This window comes from Bufo bufo, chromosome 5, assembly GCF_905171765.1.
Source record: "Bufo bufo chromosome 5, aBufBuf1.1, whole genome shotgun sequence".
NCBI lineage: Eukaryota > Metazoa > Chordata > Amphibia > Anura > Bufonidae > Bufo > Bufo bufo.
Window position 1 is genome coordinate 372,486,615 of NC_053393.1, and position 19,344 is coordinate 372,505,958.

General features: G+C 44.9%; 2 protein-coding genes across 2 annotated transcripts in view; one reads left to right on the forward strand and one right to left on the reverse strand.

Moving 5' to 3' along the window:
- LYRM4 (LYR motif containing 4) overlaps window positions 1-19,344 on the reverse strand; it is a 162,083-nt gene that overhangs the window by 13,044 nt on the left and 129,695 nt on the right. The window lies entirely within an intron of this gene.
- Window positions 18,012-19,344, forward strand: part of FARS2 (phenylalanyl-tRNA synthetase 2, mitochondrial) — a 539,960-nt gene continuing 538,627 nt past the window's right edge. The window contains exon 1 of the mRNA XM_040432849.1: window positions 18,012-18,064. Coding sequence (XP_040288783.1) covers window positions 18,051-18,064 — 14 coding nt within the window. The 5' untranslated portion in view covers window positions 18,012-18,050. The remainder of the gene's footprint in view (window positions 18,065-19,344) is intronic.

Genomic DNA, 19,344 nt, shown 5'->3' on the forward strand with positions numbered 1-19,344 from the left:
CTATGTGCTCTCAGCATCCGCATTCCCGGAGCGCACCCCCGATCTTCCGGTCCGCGGCTCCCCAAAAAAATAGAACATGTTCTATTCTTGTGTGCAATTGCGGACAAGAATAGGCATCTCTATGGGGGTGCCGGCCGGGTGTTTTGCGGATCGGCAATTTGCGGATCTGCAATGCACTACGGATGTGTGATTGGATCCTTATAGGGGTTGTCCGCTTTTTACTATTGATGACCTTTCCTCAGGTCGTCTATCAACGTCCGATCAGCTGTTTGAGGAGAAGGCAGTGCTCGTACAAGTGCTGCCTTCTCTAATCAGTTTATCTGCTCACCGCAGCAATTAAATCGGTGAGCAGGTGTAATTACAAGTATGGTGCCCCCATTCACTTCTATAGAGCGAAAGTAAATACTACAGAGCTGTCCCATAGAAGTGAATGGGGACGCCATTATTGTAATTACACCTGCGGCAAGCAGTTAAACAGAGCAGAGAAGGCAGTGTTTGTACGAGCGATACCTTCTCTTCAAACAGCTGATCGTCCGGAGTACCGGGAGTCGGACCCCCGAAGATATGAAATTGATGACCTATCCTGAGAACAGGTCATCAATAGTAAAAAGTGGACAACCCCTTTAAGTTCTCAGCTAGCATATCCCCAGTGATTTCACATCCATGTCATGAGTTGTCACATAAATGATCCAGCATGATTAGGCAAATGCTAAATAAAAAAACATTATCAGATAGTATTTCAGGGTGTGCGACACGCCTTTCATAAATAAAAATGGTTCCAGCTCATACAGATATTAATCATTAGCCGCACCATTGCTTGTACTGATCTACACATGGATAGCTGGTACTGACACGTTGTATGTGGAAAACATGAGCAGCTAACCAAATACTGTAAGCACAACATGCAGTAATCCCTGCCACTGCCTCTAAGGGCCCATGCATACAGGTGTATAATGCCTGCAAGGGAAAAAATATATATATATGAAAAGTCAGGGGATTTACAATGTCCCAACCACAGGGGGCATGAAATTAGGAGTCTCTCTAGTCACAAACAACTATGTTTTATCTTTATTGTATGCATTTATATAGCGTTCCTATATTCCGCAGCTCTTTACAGACATTAGCATCAAGCTTTTCCAAATGGGGCTCACAATCTAAGTTCCCTATCGGTATCTTTGGAGTGTGGGAGGAAACCAGAGTACCCGGAGGAAACCCACGCAAACAGGAACATACAAACTCCATGCAGATGTTGTCCTTGGTCGGATTCGAACCTAGGACTCCAGCACTGCAAAGCACCAGTGCTAACCAGTGGGCCACCGTGCCGTTTTACTCTGAAATGCTGCTGTGTTTCAGGGGAAACATAAGGAATAGATAGAAGAGTCATGGCGGCATCTCCCCGTTGGCTTTTCCCTACCTTTCTTCATTGATAGATCTCGCCCTATTTATGTAATAAGACCTGACAGGGTCCCTTTAAACAGGACCTGTCACCTCTCTTGGCTTTTGACCCTTGCTACTTGTATTCCCCAACAATTTTGGAGAATTTTTCTAATGACTATATGTTGTCCCGTTTTTCTCTTATTCCTGGGCAAAGTTTATGGATAAAGGTATGGATGGGTGTTACCAGTTGGGGGTGTTTCCCTGAACACTGGTAGCAATGATTGGTCAATGCTAAACCATGCAGGGACACACCCCAACTGATAACTCCCATCTGTACCTTTATCTATAAACTTCTAGGAAGAATAGAAAAATGAGCCCCCAAGGGGAATGTGTCAATATCTAAAACATAACTTTAAATTAAATATAGAGATAAAACACACCACTGTGATGCAAAATTCTAAAAATGTGGGAGGTCCAAGCCTGTTCCACCAACACTGGTAGATAAAGAATGATCCTGCTCCACCTAGTGAAAGGTGCGAGCAGTCTTACCAGACCAATATGTATGATGGGACCAAGAGAGATTCCAGGGAGGCGGATCCGGAGGGCATCAGATGTAGGTCCAATGGAAAGCCACGGTAATCGAAAGGGTCTGTGTAGATGAAGGAGTTCTGTGCCCTATTATGCCAATGGGGAAGGGGGCTAGTTTCATTCTACGTGTCTATACAGAGCACCCGCCCGACAGGGGCGACCCTGTCCAGATACCTGTCCCTACTCGGGCCTGATCCCTAAATCTTAAAATAATCATGACCAGCTAGTGCGCTCCTGATGACATCCCGACGTGGCACGTTTCTGTCCGTGTCAACTCTTCAGGGGAATTCGGACAAAAGGAAAGAAAAACGCTGCAGGTGTACAGCCTGCAGCGACAACTAGGTCAAATATAAATGTACTTATAAATGCCCCTCAGGTAAGAGGATGCATGTGTGCGGAGGAAGTAATAATCCTACGCTAATAGGTCAGGAGGATGTGATAATCCTACGTTGCGGGTCCCGTATGGTTGGGGGAAAAAACTACCAGCAGCATTGATGCACCTGCCCGCGCTTCTCCATCGGAAACCCCCCCCAGGTCCGGCGTCGGCATGTAACGTCAGACGCGAGGGCCGCGTGTGACACCAGACGCCAGCGCTGCGGTCACGTGGGTAGGGGCGGCCAGTAGCAGGATAGGGAGAGGCAGCGCTAGGTGGTTGCCTGGTTACAAGAGTAAACAGGAAACGATGAGGGACGCGCAAGTCGTGTGCGTCCATGGTAACCTAGAAAATACAATCAATAGGACTGTGACTGGAATTCTTGTCAGAATTAGGGACAAAAGGACATGAGAGGATAAGACTAAGCAGACACTTAGGTGCTCCTAAAATAAATATGCGGACTATATGGTGTGCATTCCAACAAGTACCTAGTTACTTATACCATATATTAGACAATTATTGGAAACTAGTATCATATATATATATATATATATATATATATATATGTATAGAGTCTATACAAACATTATTGTAGCTGGACAGGATGGAATCCTATATAGCAACCATAAATAAGTCTCTCATTGAGACCCAAAGGGGCTGATGTTTTTACATAGAATATCCAGCATGATTCGTGCTGGAGAAGATTCCTATCCTAGTCGCCCCCTCTGGGTGGGGGTTTGACCAAATCAATGCCCATGAACCGTAATTGGGCTCTCCCTTCATGCATTAAATGTACATGTTTAGCTACCGGAGTGTCTCTTTTATGTGAAATGTCCCCAAGGTGCTCGCCCACCCTCCTTCGAAGTTCACGTATAGTTTTGCCGATATATTCCATGTCACATTCACACAGAATACGGTAGATTACTCCCTTGGATTTACAATTAATGAACTGTGAGATGGAGTAGGTTTTGCCGGTGACAGAGCTGGTAAAAAATTTGGTGGCCTGTATATGCTTACAAGCTACACAGTTGCCACACTTATAGCAACCCACGACATTAGACCGCAGCCAAGTTGGCTGTGTCCGGATGGAAGAAAAATGGCTGTGGACTAGCTTGTCGCTTAAGTTCCGGCCCCGTCTATACGTAATCTGGGGGTAATCCCCTAAAACCTCCCCTAAATCAGGGTTCATTTTGAGAATCTCCCAGTGGCGTTGAAAAATTTATCTCACTTCTTTTGATCCACTGTCAAAGGTAGCAATTATGCGTAACACTTTGGCATCTTGATTACTGGACCAATTAGGGGGAAGTCACCCACTTGAGTGAAAAAGTCCTGCTTGTTTGAGCAATTTCTCCTCAAGCGGAGATATTGGCCCCTAGGAATCCCTCTCCTGAGTGGGAGAGGATGGCTGCTCTCCCACCTCAGGAGGGAATTGGTGGAATTAGGTTTCCTGTGAATAGAAGTGTCTACTTCGCCTTTGGCATTTCTTGTGAAGAATAGAAGAAAAATGGCAAAAAAAAGTTATAAGAATAAATGTTCCAGAACTGTCATTTCATGTGGAATACAATTATTTACTAAAACAGACATGTCAGGATTGGGGACAGGTCCTCTTTACAGGAGTTGGCAAATATATACTGTGAGACAGTGACAGGAGTAATTTATGATGGGAGATATGTGTCACCCAGAATGCTGCAGGAAGCATTCTAAAAGAGGTTTTGTTTGCATCGGGAACGTGTCACAAAGGTGCCCGGCCTTGGTGGAGTAAAGGCCCCTAGATTAGGTGTCCATTAAGGTAGTTGGACTCCATGATAGATAGCATAGCTGGTTCCAGCTAGTCCGGGTTGGGCTTTTACTGGGAACAGGCAATGTGCTGGGTTGCTGCCTGTTCCCCATGCTCCAGTCTGGGACTTGGGGCATGCTCATGCCCAGGAATTCTATTTAATCCTGCTACTGGACTTAGGTGTGTCTCAGTCTGGGGAAGAAGGTAGACAGTGTGAGTAGGGATGAGCGAACCCGTAAAAGTCCGTGTTCGGGTTCGGCGCTTTCTTGGCGCTTTTTGAAAGGCTGCAAAGCAGCCAATCAACAAGCGTCATACTACTTGCCCCAAGAGGCCATCACAGCCTTGCCTACTATTGGCATGGCTGTGATTGGCCAGTGCAGCATGTGACCCAGCCTCTATATAAGCTTGGGTCACGTAGCGCTGCACGTCACTCTGCTGATTCAAGCATAGGGAGAGGTTGCAGCTGCGACGTTAGGGCGAGATTAGGCAGATTAACTCCTCCAAAAGACTTCATTCTGTGATCGATCTGCAGCTGTGGATCATTGAAGTGCTAATATTGACTTGCTCACTTTTTTGAGGCTGCCCAGAGCGTTTTTAGATCACTTTTTTTCTGGGGTGATCAGCGGCCATTTTGTGACTTGTGGTGCGCCAGCACAAGCTATCACCAAGTGTATTTAACCATCAATAGTGTGGTTATTTTGTGCTATATCCTACATCAGCTGCAGGCTGAGCCTGTGTCACCGAAGTGCATTTAACCATCAACAGTCTGGTTATTTTTTGGCCATATACTACATCAGCTGCAGGCTGAGCCTGTGTCACCGAAGTGCATTTAACCATCAACAGTCTGATTATTTTTTGGCCATATACTACATCTGGTGCAGGCTGAGCCTGTATCACCCAAGTGCATTTAACCATCAACAGTGTGGTTATTTTTTGGCCATATACTACATCAGGGGCAAGTTGAGCCTGTCACCCAGCGCCTAAAAAATAGACCTGACATTTCTATTCAAACAAATCTGTACTGTTTTAGCTGGTCAAGTTATTTGTAGTGACCGTAAAAGCACTTTTTATTTTCTGGATTGAAAAACTATTCCCAAATTTGCCATTCTCAAAATAACCAGTTTGTGGTATTTGAGGCCTACTTGAAATCTATCCCAAAAAGGATATCTTACATTGAAGGTACTGATAGTGTCATTCAGAAAAACCTAAGACACACACTAGCGTGCAGATAGAAGTCTGATTCTGTGATTAAACCTATACCTGTCACACAGCGCAAAAAAAAACAGGCCTCACATCTCTATTCAACCAAATCTGTACTGTTTTAGCTGGTCAAGTTATTTGTAGTGACCGTAAAAGCACACTTTTTGTTCTGGGTTGAAAAACTATTCCCAAATTTGCCATTCTCAAAATAACTAGTTTCTGGTATTTGAGGCCTACTTGAAATCTATCCCAAAAAGGATATCTTACATTGAAGGTACTGATAGTGTCATTCAGAAAAACCTAAGACACACGCTAGCGTGCAGATAGAAGTCTGATTCTGTGATTAAACCTATACCTGTCACACAGCGCAAAAAAAAAACAGGCCTCACATCTCTATTCAACCAAATCTGTACTGTTTTAGCTGGTCAAGTTATTTGTAGTGACCGTAAAAGCACACTTTTTGTTCTGGGTTGAAAAACTATTCCCAAATTTGCCATTCTCAAAATTGTGGTGAACGGGAACAATGAAGAAAACATCTAATAAGGGACGCGGACGTGGACATGGTCGTGGTGGTGTTAGTGGACCCTCTGGTGCTGGGAGAGGACGTGGCCGTTCTGCCACAGCCACACGTCCTAGTGTACCAACTACCTCAGGTCCCAGTAGCCGCCAGAATTTACAGGGATATTTGGTGGGGCCCAATGCCGTTCTAAGGATGGTAAGGCCTGAGCAGGTACAGGCATTAGTCAATTGGGTGGCCGACAGTGCATCCAGCACGTTCACATTATCTCCCACCCAGTCTTCTGCAGAAAGCGCACAGATGGCGCATGAAAACCAAGCCCATCAGTCTGTCACATCACCTCCATGCATATCAGGGAAACTGTCTGAGCCTCAAGTTATGCAGCAGTCTCTTATGCTGTTTGAAGACTCTGCTGCCAGGGTTTCCCAAGGGCATCCACCTAGCCCTTCACCAGGGGTGGAAGAGATAGAATGAACTAACGCACAACCACTTATGTTTCCTGATGATGAGGACATGGGAATACCACCTCAGCACGTCTCTGATGATGACGAAACACAGGTGCCAACTGCTGCGTCTTTCTGCAGTGTGCAGACTGAACAGGAGGTCAGGGGTCAAGACTGGGTGGAAGACGATGCAGGGGACGATGAGGTCCTAGACCCCACATGGAATGAAGGTCGTGCCACTGACTTTCAGAGTTCGGAGGAAGAGGCAGTGGTGAGACCGAGCCAACAGCGTAGCAAAAGAGGGAGCAGTGGGCAAAATCAGAACACCCGCCGCCAAGAGACTCCGCCTGCTACTGACCGCCGCCATCTGGGACCGAGCACCCCAAAGGCAGCTTCAAGGAGTTCCCTGGCATGGCACTTCTTCAAACAATGTGTTGACGACAAGACCCGAGTGGTTTGCACGCTGTGCCATCAGAGCCTGAAGCGAGGCATTAACGTTCTGAACCTTAGCACAACCTGCATGACCAGGCACCTGCATGCAAAGCATGAACTGCAGTGGAGTAAACACCTTAAAAACAAGGAAGTCACTCAGGCTCCCCCTGCTGCCTCTTCTGCTGCTGCCGCCTCGGCCTCTTCTGCTGCTGCCGCCGCCTCGGCCTCTGCTGCTGCTGCTGCCGCCGCCGCCTCGGCCTCTTCCTCTGCCTCTGGAGGAACGTTGGCACCTGCTGCCCAGCAAACATGGGATGTACCACCAACACCACCACCTGCGTCACCAAGCATCTCAACCATGTCACACGGCAGCGTTCAGCTCTCCATCTCACAAACATTTGAGAGAAAGCGTAAATTACCACCTAGTCACCCTCGATCCCTGGCCCTGAATGCCATCATTTCTAAACTACTGGCCTATGAAATGCTGTCATTTAGGCTGGTGGACACACCGCTTCAAACAGCTCATGTCACTTGCTGTCCCACAGTATGTTGTTCCCAGCCGCCACTACTTCTCCAAGAGAGCCGTGCCTTCCCTGCACAAACAAGTGTCCGATAAAATCAAGTGTGCACTGCGCAACGCCATCTGTGGCAAGGTCCACCTAACCACAGATACGTGGACCAGTAAGCACGGCCAGGGACGCTATATCTCCCTAACTGCACACTGGGTAAATGTAGTGGCGGCTGGGCCCCAGGCGGAGAGCTGTTTGGCGCACGTCCTTCCGCCGCCAAGGATCGCAGGGCAACATTCTTTGCCTCCTGTCTCCTCCTCCTCCTACTCAGCTTCCTCCTCCTCTTCTTAGCTGCAAGTACTACCTTCAAGTACTTCATTAAGTACAGTTAAGAGATATTGCAGGAGACTGAAGAGATTGAAGACATACTGCAAGAGATTGGCTTAGAGTCTGCATCTGGCTCATCTGTGTTGTTTTTTCTGACCATTGCTTGAAAAGAGCTGCAAGTACTACCTTCAAGTACTACATTAAGTACAGTTAAGAGATATTGCAGGAGATAGTCAGGAGGTAGGCTGGAAGGTGGAAACAATACAAAAAAAAAAAAGGTAAGATTTGTTTGATTTAAATTTACAATTTTTTTTTTTTTTTTTTCCCTCTTTAAAATGGCAGACTTGGTTCAGTGCAGGAATTGTTGTGCATTTATTTCATGTTCCACTCTTTGGAGATTCGGATGCTGTCAGATCTGTAGACAGTTCTCCTTACTGCAGCAGGAAATTGAATTTTTGAAATCTGAAATATTTAAATTATCTGTTAAACAAACTCCAGCTAGGACTGCTGCAATGCCACTGCCACAGAGGACCCCCAGATATGGCAGATGGGTTAATGTAGGTTCTGGAAGACTTAGAGTGGTAGATAGAAGACATGTCCCACAGTCGGTGGTTCTCCATAATTCATTTGCAGCACTCTCAGAATGTAAGGACAACATGGATATGGACTCAAGCACAGAGGGTGAGAAACCATCAACTCCTATGTCTAATGTATGCAACAAAAAAGATAAAGTGAAGTCTCAAAGGAAGCAGCTGTTGCTGGGTGATTCAATCATAAGAAGTGTGGAGCTTAAAGAAAATGGTTTTGTGAGATGTCTCCCTGGGGCTACTGCTAGAAGAGATAGAAGACGTATTATTAATATTGTTAAGCAAGCAAAGCAGGAAGGGGACGTGGATGTTCTTGTCCATCTAGGGACAAATGACCTGGCTTGCAATGAAGTGTCAGAGGTGAAAAAAATCTTTTATCACACTTGGTAATGACGTACAGGATTTTGCATCCACCATTTCATTTTCTGAAGTTCTGCCTGTGCATAATGTTCGGAAGGATAGGCAGAGGCGCATAAAGGAGTTCAACATATGGCTTGGTAAATGGTGTCAAGAGCAAGGATTTGGCTTTGTTTCTCATGATAGCTCTACTTGGAATAGAAAGGAACTGTACAAAAAAGATGGTTTGCATCTTTCTCTCAAAGGAACAAATGTACTTAGTGAACAACTCCAAGAATTTGCGGAAGAGTATTTAAACTAGGAAGGGGGGGCAAAAGAGTGAAAATAAAAGAGTCCAATTGCCCCCCGAAACAATGCCAGAACAGGTCAGAAGCACAGAGGTTAAGAAATGATAAGCTCAGAGTCCTGTCTACAAATGCTCGCAGTTTAGGTAAAAAAATCAATGAACTTGGGTCAATAATGGCATCTGAGAATGTAGATTTAGTGGCTGTTACGGAGACATGGTTTAATGAAAGAAATGACTGGGACATAACCATACCAGGGTACTCTTTATACAGAAGAGACAGAGAAGGCAAGAAAGGAGGAGGAGTGGCCCTGTATGTGAAAGATAGCATTAAATCTAACCTAATACAAGTTGGTGAGGCCAACATAGAGTCAGTTTTGGTTACGTTGCAGTTTGCTAACCATGCAGTAACTCGTGTAGGTGTGATATATAGACCACCTGGTCAAGTTAAAGAACTAGATGATCTACTAGTTGAAGAAATAGCTAAAATGACAATGAAAGGAGAAGTTATCATTATGGGAGATTTCAATCTTCCAGATATAAACTGGAAAACCAAAATAGCAAGTTCTACCAGGAGTACAGATATTCTAAATTCCCTACTGGGGTTATCTCTACAACAAGTGGTTGAGGAGCCAACCCGGAGGGAGGCCATTTTGGATTTGGTATTCACAAATGGGGATTCGGTATATGATGTCATTGTAGGCGAAACCTTGGGATCTAGTGATCACCAGTCAGTGTGGTTTAATATAAGAACTGTGAAAGAGTCCCACCACACAAAAACAAAAGTTTTAGATTTTAGAAAAACAGACTTTTCAAAAATGAAATTAGTCATAAATGAGTCCTTATCAGACTGGAACGGATTACATGGAGTCCAGGAGAAATGGGACTACTTAAAAGGTGCATTATTGAAGGCAACAGAAAATTGCATTAGACTTGTCAGTAAAAGCAAAAAAAGGAGGAGACCACTGTGGTACTCAGCAGAAGTGGCCCAAATCATTAAAAATAAAAAGCTAGCATTTTGTAATTATAAAAAACCCCAGAGCAATGAAGATAAGGAAATCTACAAGATTAGGCAGAGAGAGGCCAAGCAAGTTATAAGAACTTCTAAAGCGCAGGCAGAAGAAAAACTAGCTCAGTCTATGAAAAAAGGGGATAAGACATTCTTCAGATATATAAATGAAAAAAGGAAATTAAAACAAGGAATAACTAAATTAAAAACAAAGGACGGAAGGTATGTAGAAGAGAATAAAGGGCTAGCCGACTGCCTTAATGAATACTTCTGTTCAGTTTTTACAAAAGAAAAAGGAGAAGGACCTCCACTAGAAAGGATGACTAATAAATCATTTGATGCATGTATCTTTACAGAGGAAGATGTTCTAAGTTTGCTGTCTAAGGTGAAGACAAATAAGTCACAGGGGCCTGATGAGATACACCCAAAATTATTAAAAGAGCTTAGTGGTGAGCTGGCAAAACCGCTAACAGATTTATTTAACCAATCATTAGTAACAGGAGTCGTCCCGGAAGATTGGAAATTGGCAAATGTCGTGCCCATTCACAAGAAAGGTAGTAGGGAGGAATCGAGCAACTATAGACCAGTGAGTCTGACATCAATAGTAGGCAAATTAATGGAAACCCTATTAAAGGATAGGATTGTAGAACATCTAAAATCCCATGGATTGCAAGATGAAAAACAACATGGGTTTACTTCAGGGAGATCATGTCAAACAAATCTTATACATTTTTTGGACTGGGTGACTAAAATAATAGACGGTGGAGGTGCAGTAGACATCGCATATCTAGATTTTAGTAAGGCTTTTGACACTGTCCCACATAGAAGACTTATCAATAAACTGCAGTCATTGAGCATGGACTCCCATATTGTTGAGTGGATTAGGCAGTGGCTGAGTGACAGACAACAGAGGGTTGTAGTCAATGGAGAACATTCAAAACAAGGTCATGTTACCAGTGGGGTTCCACAGAGATCTGTACTGGGACCAATTTTGTTTAATATCTTCATAAGTGATATTGCAAAAGGCCTCGATGGGAAGGTGTGTCTTTTTGCTGATGACACAAAGATATGTAACAGGGTTGATGTTCCTGGAGGGAAACGCCAAATGGAAAAGGATTTAGGAAAACTAGAAGAATGGTCAGAACTCTGGCAACTGAAATTTAATGTGGATAAGTGCAAGATAATGCACCTGGGGCGTAAAAACCCAAGGGCAGAATATAGAATATTTGACACAGTCCTGACCTCAGTATCTGAGGAAAGGGATTTAGGAGTAATTATTTCAGAAGACTTAAAGGTGGGAAGACAATGTAATAGGGCAGCACGAAATGCCAGCAGAATGCTTGGATGTATAGGGAGAGGTATAAGCAGTAGAAAGAGTGAAGTGCTTAAGCCGCTGTACAGAACACTGGTGAGACCTCACTTGGAGTATTGTGCGCAGTACTGGAGGCCATATCTCCACAAGGATATAGATACTCTAGAGAGAGTTCAGAGAAGAGCTACTAAACTAGTACATGGATTGCAGGATAAAACTTACCAGGAAAGGTTAAAGGACCTTAACAGAAGAGAAAAGAAGAAAAACTACCACAAGAGGACACGGTTTTAAATTAGAGGGGCAAAGGTTTAACTTTAAAAGTAATATAAGGAAGTATTACTTTACTGAGAGAGTAGTGGATGCATGGAATAGCCTTCCTGCAGAAGTGGTAGCTGCAAATACAGTAAAGGGGTTTAAGCGTGCATGGGATAGGCATATGGCTATCCTTCATATAAGATAGGGCCAGGGGCTATCCATAGTATTCAGATATATTGGGCAGACTAGATGGGCCAAATGGTTCTTATCTGCCGACACATTCTATGTTCTATGTTTCTATGTTTCTTCCACCTGCTCATCCAGTCAGCCACACACCTTCACCACCAACTTCAGCACAGCACAAGGTAAACGTCAACAGGCCATTCTGAAACTCATATGTTTGGGGGACAGGCCCCACACCGCACAGGAGTTGTGGCGGGGTATAGAACAACAGACCGACGAGTGGTTGCTGCCGGTGAGCCTCAAGCCCGGCCTGGTGGTGTGCGATAATGGGCGAAATCTCGTTGCAGCTCTGGGACTAGCCGGTTTGACGCACATCCCTTGCCTGGCGCATGTGCTGAATTTGGTGGTGCAGAAGTTCATTCGCAACTACCCCGACATGTCAGAGCTGCTGCATAAAGTGCGGGCCGTCTGTTCGCGCTGCCGGCGTTCACACCCTGCCGCTGCTCGCCTGTCTGCGCTACAGCGTAACTTCGGCCTTCCCGCTCACCGCCTCATATGCAACGTACCCACCAGGTGGAACTCCACCTTGCATATGCTGGACAGACTGTGCGAGCAGCAGCAGGCCAGAGTGGAGTTTCAGCTGCAGCACGCACGGGTCAGTCGCACTGTGGATCAGACACACTTCACCACCAATGACTGGGCCTCCATGCGAGACCTGTGTGCCCTGTTGCGCTGTTTCGAGTACTCCACCAACATGGCCAGTGGCGATGACGCCGTTATCAGCGTTACAATACCACTTCTATGTCTCCTTGAGAAAACACTTAGGGCGATGATGGAAGAGGAGGTGGCCCAGGAGGAAGAGGAGGAAGAGGGGTCATTTTTAGCACTTTCAGGCCAGTCTCTTCGAAGTGACTCAGAGGGAGGTTTTTTGCAACACCAGAGGCCAGGTACAAATATGGCCAGACAGGGCCCACTACTGGAGGACGAGGATGAGGAGGAGGTGGAGGAGGATGAGGATGAAGCATGTTCACAGCGGGGTGGCACCCAAAGCAGCTCGGGCCCATCACTGGTGCGTGGCTGGGGGAAAACACAGGACGATGACGATACGCCTCCCACAGAGGACAGCTTGTCCTTACCTCTGGGCAGCCTGGCACACATGAGCGACTACATGCTGCAGTGCCTGCGCAACGACAGCAGAGTTGCCCACATTTTAACGTGTGCGGACTACTGGGTTGCCACCCTGCTGGATCCCCGGTACAAAGACAATGTGCCCACCTTACTTCCTACACTGGAGCGTGATAGGAAGATGCGCGAGTACAAGCGCACGTTGGTAGACGCGCTACTGAGAGCATTCTCAAATGTCACAGGGGAACCAGTGGAAGCCCAAGGCGAAGGCAGAGGAGGAGCAAGAGTTCGCCAACGCAGCTGTGTCACGCCCAGCTCCTCTGAGGGCAGGGTTAGCATGGCAGAGATGTGGAAAAGTTTTGTCAACACGCCACAGCTAAGTGCACCACCACCTGATACGGAACGTGTTAGCAGGAGGCAACATTTCACTAACATGGTGGAACAGTACCTGTGCACACCCCTCCACGTACTGACTGATGGTTCGGCCCCATTCAACTTCTGGGTCTCCAAATTGTCCACGTGGCCAGAGCTAGCCTTTTATGCCTTGGAGGTGCTGGCCTGCCCGGCGGCCAGCGTTTTGTCTGAACGTGTATTCAGCACGGCAGGGGGCGTCATTACAGACAAACGCAGCCGCCTGTCTACAGCCAATGTGGACAAGCTGACGTTCATAAAAATGAACCAGGCATGGATCCCACAGGACCTGTCCATCCCTTGTGCAGATTAGATATTAACTACCTCCCCTTAACAATATATTATTCTACTCCAGGGCACTTCCTCATTCAATACTATTTTTAATTTCATTTTACCATTATATTGCGGGGCAACCCAAAGTTGAATGAACCTCTCCTCTGTCTGGGTGCCGGGGCCTAAATGTGTGACAGTGGCCTGTTCCAGTGGTGGGTGACGTGATGCCTGATTCTCTGCTATGACATGAAGACTTATTCTGTGCTGACATGAAGCCAGATTCTCTGTTACGCGACCTCTCTCCTCTGCCTGGGTGCCTGGGCCTAAATATGTGACAGTGGCCTGTTCCAGTGGTGGGTGACGTGAAGCCTGATTCTCTGCTATGACATGAAGACTGATTCTGCGCTGACATAAGGCCAGATTCTCTGTTACGGGACCTCTCTCCTCTGCCTGGGTGCCTGGGCCTAAATGTGTGACAGTGGCCTGTTCCAGTGGTGGGTGACGTGAAGCCTGATTCTCTGCTATGACATGAAGACAGATTCTGTGCTGACATAAGGCCAGATTCTCTGTTACAGGACCTCTCTCCTCTGTCTGGGTGCCGGGGCCTAAATGTGTGACAGTGGCCTGTTCCAATGGTGGGTGACGTGAAGCCTGATTCTCTGCTATGACATGAAGACAGATTCTGCGCTGACATAAGGCCAGATTCTCTGTTACGGGACCGCTCTCCTCTGTCTGGGTGCCTGGGCCTAAATGTGTGACAGTGGCCTGTTCCAGTGGTGGGTGACGTGAAGCCTGATTCTCTGCTATGACATGAAGACTGATTCTGTGCTGACATGAAGCCAGATTCTCTGCTATGGCATGAAGAGACTGATTCTGTGCTGACATGAAGCCAGATTCTTTGCTATGGCATGAAGAGACTGATTCTCTGCTGACGTGAAGCCAGATTCTCTGCTATGGGACCTCTGTCCAATTGATATTGGGTCATTTTAATTTTTTTAATTTTTATTATAATTCATTTCCCTATCCACATTTGTTTGCAGGGGATTTACCTACATGTTGCTGCCTTTTGAAGCCCTCTAGCTCTTTCCTGGGCTGTTTTACAGCCTTTTTAGTGCCCAAAAGTTCGGGTCCCCATTGACTTCAATGGGGTTCGGGTTCGGGACGAAGTTCGGTTCGGGTTCGGATCCCGAACCCGAACATTTCCGTGAAGTTCGGCCTAACTTCTTGAACCCGAACATCCAGGTGTTCGCTCAACTCTAAGTGTGAGGTAACACTGTCAGTGTGTGCTGTGTTTGTTGGACCCGACTGCGATTCGGATTTATCGGCTTTATGTATTTGGACAAGCCTAAATAAAGAAGACTTTGATGAACTTTGTGGTGTCCCTGCCTCTGTACACTGGTCAAGTGAGTACGGTTCCTTACAATACCTAAAATTGTAATAAGCCCAAACAGTAATGGTTAATACACGCAAGCATAAGTGATCATGTACTGTAGCCCAGCTCTGAAGTTGAAGGCTCCCAGCTGTCCCAGTATCGGAGTTGCCTATAAAAGCAACCTAGACTTCTCCATGGCTATAGGACACAAGATGATGGTGGTCAAATGACCACCTCCTTGGACCACTCTTGGCTACCTCCACTATGGTGCAGGCACTGAGCAGTAACTGGAGGCGTCCAACATGAGCAAGTACAGGTAGCAAAACTGCCTGTATCTGCACATACGTCTGATACCTCCACTTACCGCTCAGCACCTGTGCCATAGTGGACAAAGCTAACCCCTTTAAAGAGGTTTTACAGGATTAGAGCAACTTGGTTGGTTTCTTCAAAAGCTACGTCCACACCTGTCCACTGGATGTATGTGGTATTACTGTGAAGCCCCATTCACTTCAAAGGAGCTGAGCTGCAATAACATTGCATGGACAGGTTTGGTACTGTTTTTGGAAGAAAGCAGCCATATTTTTCTCATTATGTACAACCGCTTAATCACTGCACCTATAGAACTCTGTGGAGTTGTATTGTAGAAGAGTTAATGACAGCATTAAATGGGACTTTGTAAGAGCAGTTTTCACTCTGGCACAACTGGCCCATTTATGTGTTACATAGGGCTGTGCAACTGAATGGCTGCCATATAGTCCAATATTTTCCCTGTTGTGGTTGCTGCAGGGGACATGTCTAGCCAGTAGAGGCCCTCCTAGGACCCGCTGCTGGGGTCTCTGTGTTGTACTTTGGATTTTAATGTAGGCGCTAATACACTTGAAGATTTTTAACTGAAAACCTAATTCTGGTGCTGGATTTCCTCTTTTTTGCTATATGTAGGAAAGGTAGCGATATAGCTGCTCCTCTACTAAGGCTACTTTCACACTAGCGTTCGGGGCTCCGCTTGTGAGTTCCGTTTGAAGGCTCTCACAAGCGGCCCCGAACGGATCCGTCCAGTCCTAATGCATTCTGAGTGGAGGCGGATTCGCTCAGAATGCATCAGTTTGGCACCGTTTGTCCTCCGCTCAGCAAGTGGACACCTGAACGCTGCTTGCAGCGTTCGGGTGTCCGCCTGGCCATGCGGAGGCAAACGGATCCGTCCAGACTTACAATGTAAGTCAATGGGGACGGATCCGTTTGAAGTTGACACAATATGGCTCAATTTTCAAACGGATCCGTCCCCCATTGACTTTCAATGTAAAGTCAAAACGGATCCGTTTGCATTATCATGGTAATGCAAACGGATTCGTTCTGAACGGATCTAAGCGTTTGCATTATAGGTGCGGATCCGTCTGTGCAGATACCAGACGGACCCGCTTTAAACCAAAGTGTGAAAGTAGCCTTAGCCATAAACCGAAAATAACAGATGGCCAGTGATTATTACTTTTACACTGATATTTGGATTACACGCTTTCCCTCTAATACTAAAAACTTGGACTATATGAAATATCTAAAAGTCACTTCCTTTCAAGTAAAGCAGAAGGAAGCATTAAATATGGCAATAACTGTTTCCCACCACAGTTCACATCTCACAAATCTTCCTCTTTTTGTAGTCTAGTCGCTTTTATATTTGTTAGGATTACATTAAAGTCATCCTTTGTTTTTTTGGTAAAAATTTAAATAAATAAGAGGGCACCAGTTTCTATGAATTCCCCCATTACGCCCATTCAGTCATTGTTATGTTCCTTACTCAGCCTTGTCTGAGGGCCATTTGGTCACTGGAGGAGACTTTTTAGTTACTTGAAGCAGCCTGTTCCCCTCCAGATAAATGACCACTCAGGAGCCATAGTCACAACTGACCATGGCATCTGAGGGGTTAAACATCTGTGGTAAGAGTTGTCTCCAAATACAGACTCCAACAGCGGACTGTATGGTAGATGTCGAAGGGGTTTTCCAAGACATTACTACAGATCGCTTATCCTTCAGATAAGTCATCAATATCAGATTGGTTCCCCATGATCGACGGGCTGAAGATGTTGCAGCGCTTTAGAAGATGCACAGCTCCGTACATTGGTTGGTTCCGCAAATAAAACAAAGTGTCCTATTCTTGGCTGCAAATAGGGACCACGGACTTATTGAAGTCAATGGAAGCGCAAAATACATAAGTTCAAGTGAATGCTAAGTGTTTGGTCAGTGATTTTCATCAGTGATTGTGAGTAGAGATGAGCGAATTTCATATTTTGAAATTCGTTCACGCTTCGTTTAATGGTAAAAGCAGAATTGCGTTATGGATTCCGTTACCACGGACCATAACGCAATTCTATGACGGAGTGCATAACGGACAGCCTTTGACTTTCAATAGGTCCGTTGACCTGTCCTATTTTTTTCCACGGACAACGGTTCGCGGACACATTCAAGTCAATGGGTCCGTGAAAAAACATGGAGGCACACAAGATTGTCATCCGCGTCCGTGGTCCGTGTCCGTTTTTTTCCTATCATTTTCAAGGCAAACTTGACTTAGATTTTTTTTTCACTTTTCATGTCTGGTGATCCTCCAAAAATCAAGGAAGACACACGGAAACAAAAACGGAAACGGATCACGGAACAACGGAAACCCGTTTTGCGGACCGTGAAAAAATACTGTCGTGTGCATGAGGCCTAACAATGAGATCCCTTTGATGCTTTGGAAGCTCTCTGTGGACCATGACTTTTGCTGTGGGATGCGACTAAGAAAACTTCAGGAAAGACCAACTAGAGCAGCAGAACTTTATTTGGGGTTAATCAGAGGCACTTTAAATGAGGACAGGTGTATGCTGACTCCTATTTAACATGATTTTGAATGTGATTGCTTAATTCTGAACACAGCTACATCCCCAGTTATAAGATGGTGTGCACACTTATGCAACCTCATTATTTTAGTTTTTTTAGTTTTCTTCCCTCCACCTAAAAGATTTCAGTTTGTTTTTTTCAATTGAGTTGTACAGTTTATAGGTCACATTCAAGGTGGAAAAAGTTCTGAAATGATTTATCTTTGTCTAATTTTTTTTACATCACAGAAACTTTACATTTTAACAGGGATGTGTAGACTTTTTATATCCACTGTGTATATATATATATATATATATATATATATATATATATATTATATCACTTCACCCAGCTAGCACGGAGCCCAATAGCTAAGGGAATAGGAAAGACGAATCCAAATCTGATTAACTCAATGATAAACAAATGTGCTTTCTGGATTTTAGAAAGAAAGTGCAGAAAAATGCATTAGGGACACTGAATTGTCCTAAAAGTAGTCATGAAAAGCATTGGGTAAGTGAAGAATTTTCTTTGTGTAGCATGTGCGGTATTGCAATTAACAACAAATTATGTACCCTAATGTGAAATGCAATCATTCCTCCCTTTAATAAGAGCATCCTTAATAAAAAGGTAGTGGGATGCGAGGAATGATAAATGGGCAAATAACTTCTGTGCAAAAAGAAATTAGGATAAAAGTGAGATAATACGATCTAAATATAGGTATTTTTGGAAAAAAGCTCACACACTGAAGACAAACTAAGCTGTAGGCCTAGAGGGTACTGTTTCTTCTTGAAGAGACCACAAGTTGGCTTAGGGAGTCTTATAGGCCATGCAATGCTTCCTGGGAAAACGGATATGTAAATTAACTCTCATCCAGGAGGAACTGAGTTGCCTCTTTAGTGCCACCTACTGTAGACCGCTAACCTGTCAATGTCCAACCCCTTAACAAGTCTTGCAACATGACATGAGACATAAGCCAAACCAGAATCTGCTTCATAAAAGGCTACTAACAAGACCATTTATGTTTGGTCTACGTCCGATCCACATTCACATTTTTTGTGAATCACACGCAGACCTATTCATTTCAATGTGCTGTCCGCATTCGTATGTCTGTTCCGCGGTCCAGCAAAAAGGTAAAACATGTCCGACTGTTACAATGAGGCCAGCGAAGAGTGCCGGATGCACACGGACCATATCCGTATTTTGCAGATCCACAATTTGCAGACCGTAAAGTGGATAATGCCATGTGAATAGTCCCTAACGAAAAGACACCCATCTGTCTTTTCCTTATGTTGTAATGTCTGTTAAATAGTTAGAGATAGCAGCTACCTTTAGTAGGTTGCGCTAAAGAGACAGCATTTAACCTCCTAGGTAAGACCTAATTTACATACTCTGCAGGCAGCATGTTCTAGAACAGAAGGGGCTGAGCAGATTGATATAGAGTTTTGTGGGGAAAAAATGAATTAAAATTAAAGGGGTTCTCTAGGAATTAAAAAAATGAAAATACTTAAATATTATTTTATAATAAATATATTCACAAATACCTTTTAAATTACTTAGAATGTTTTTTTTTTTTTTTGTCTAGGGAGCAATCATTAGGATAAATAAAATGGTCGCCGTCCTATCAGTACACACAAAACCTGTCCTAATCACACAGGAGGACAAGTTACTTCACCACAATAAGCCATAGTGCTGCCTCATCCTCCTCTCTGCTCTGCTTGTCAGGAATCATGATCCTGAATACAGGTGAATCTCTGTGGGAATGGAGATGAGGAGGGCGAGGTGTGGCTAAT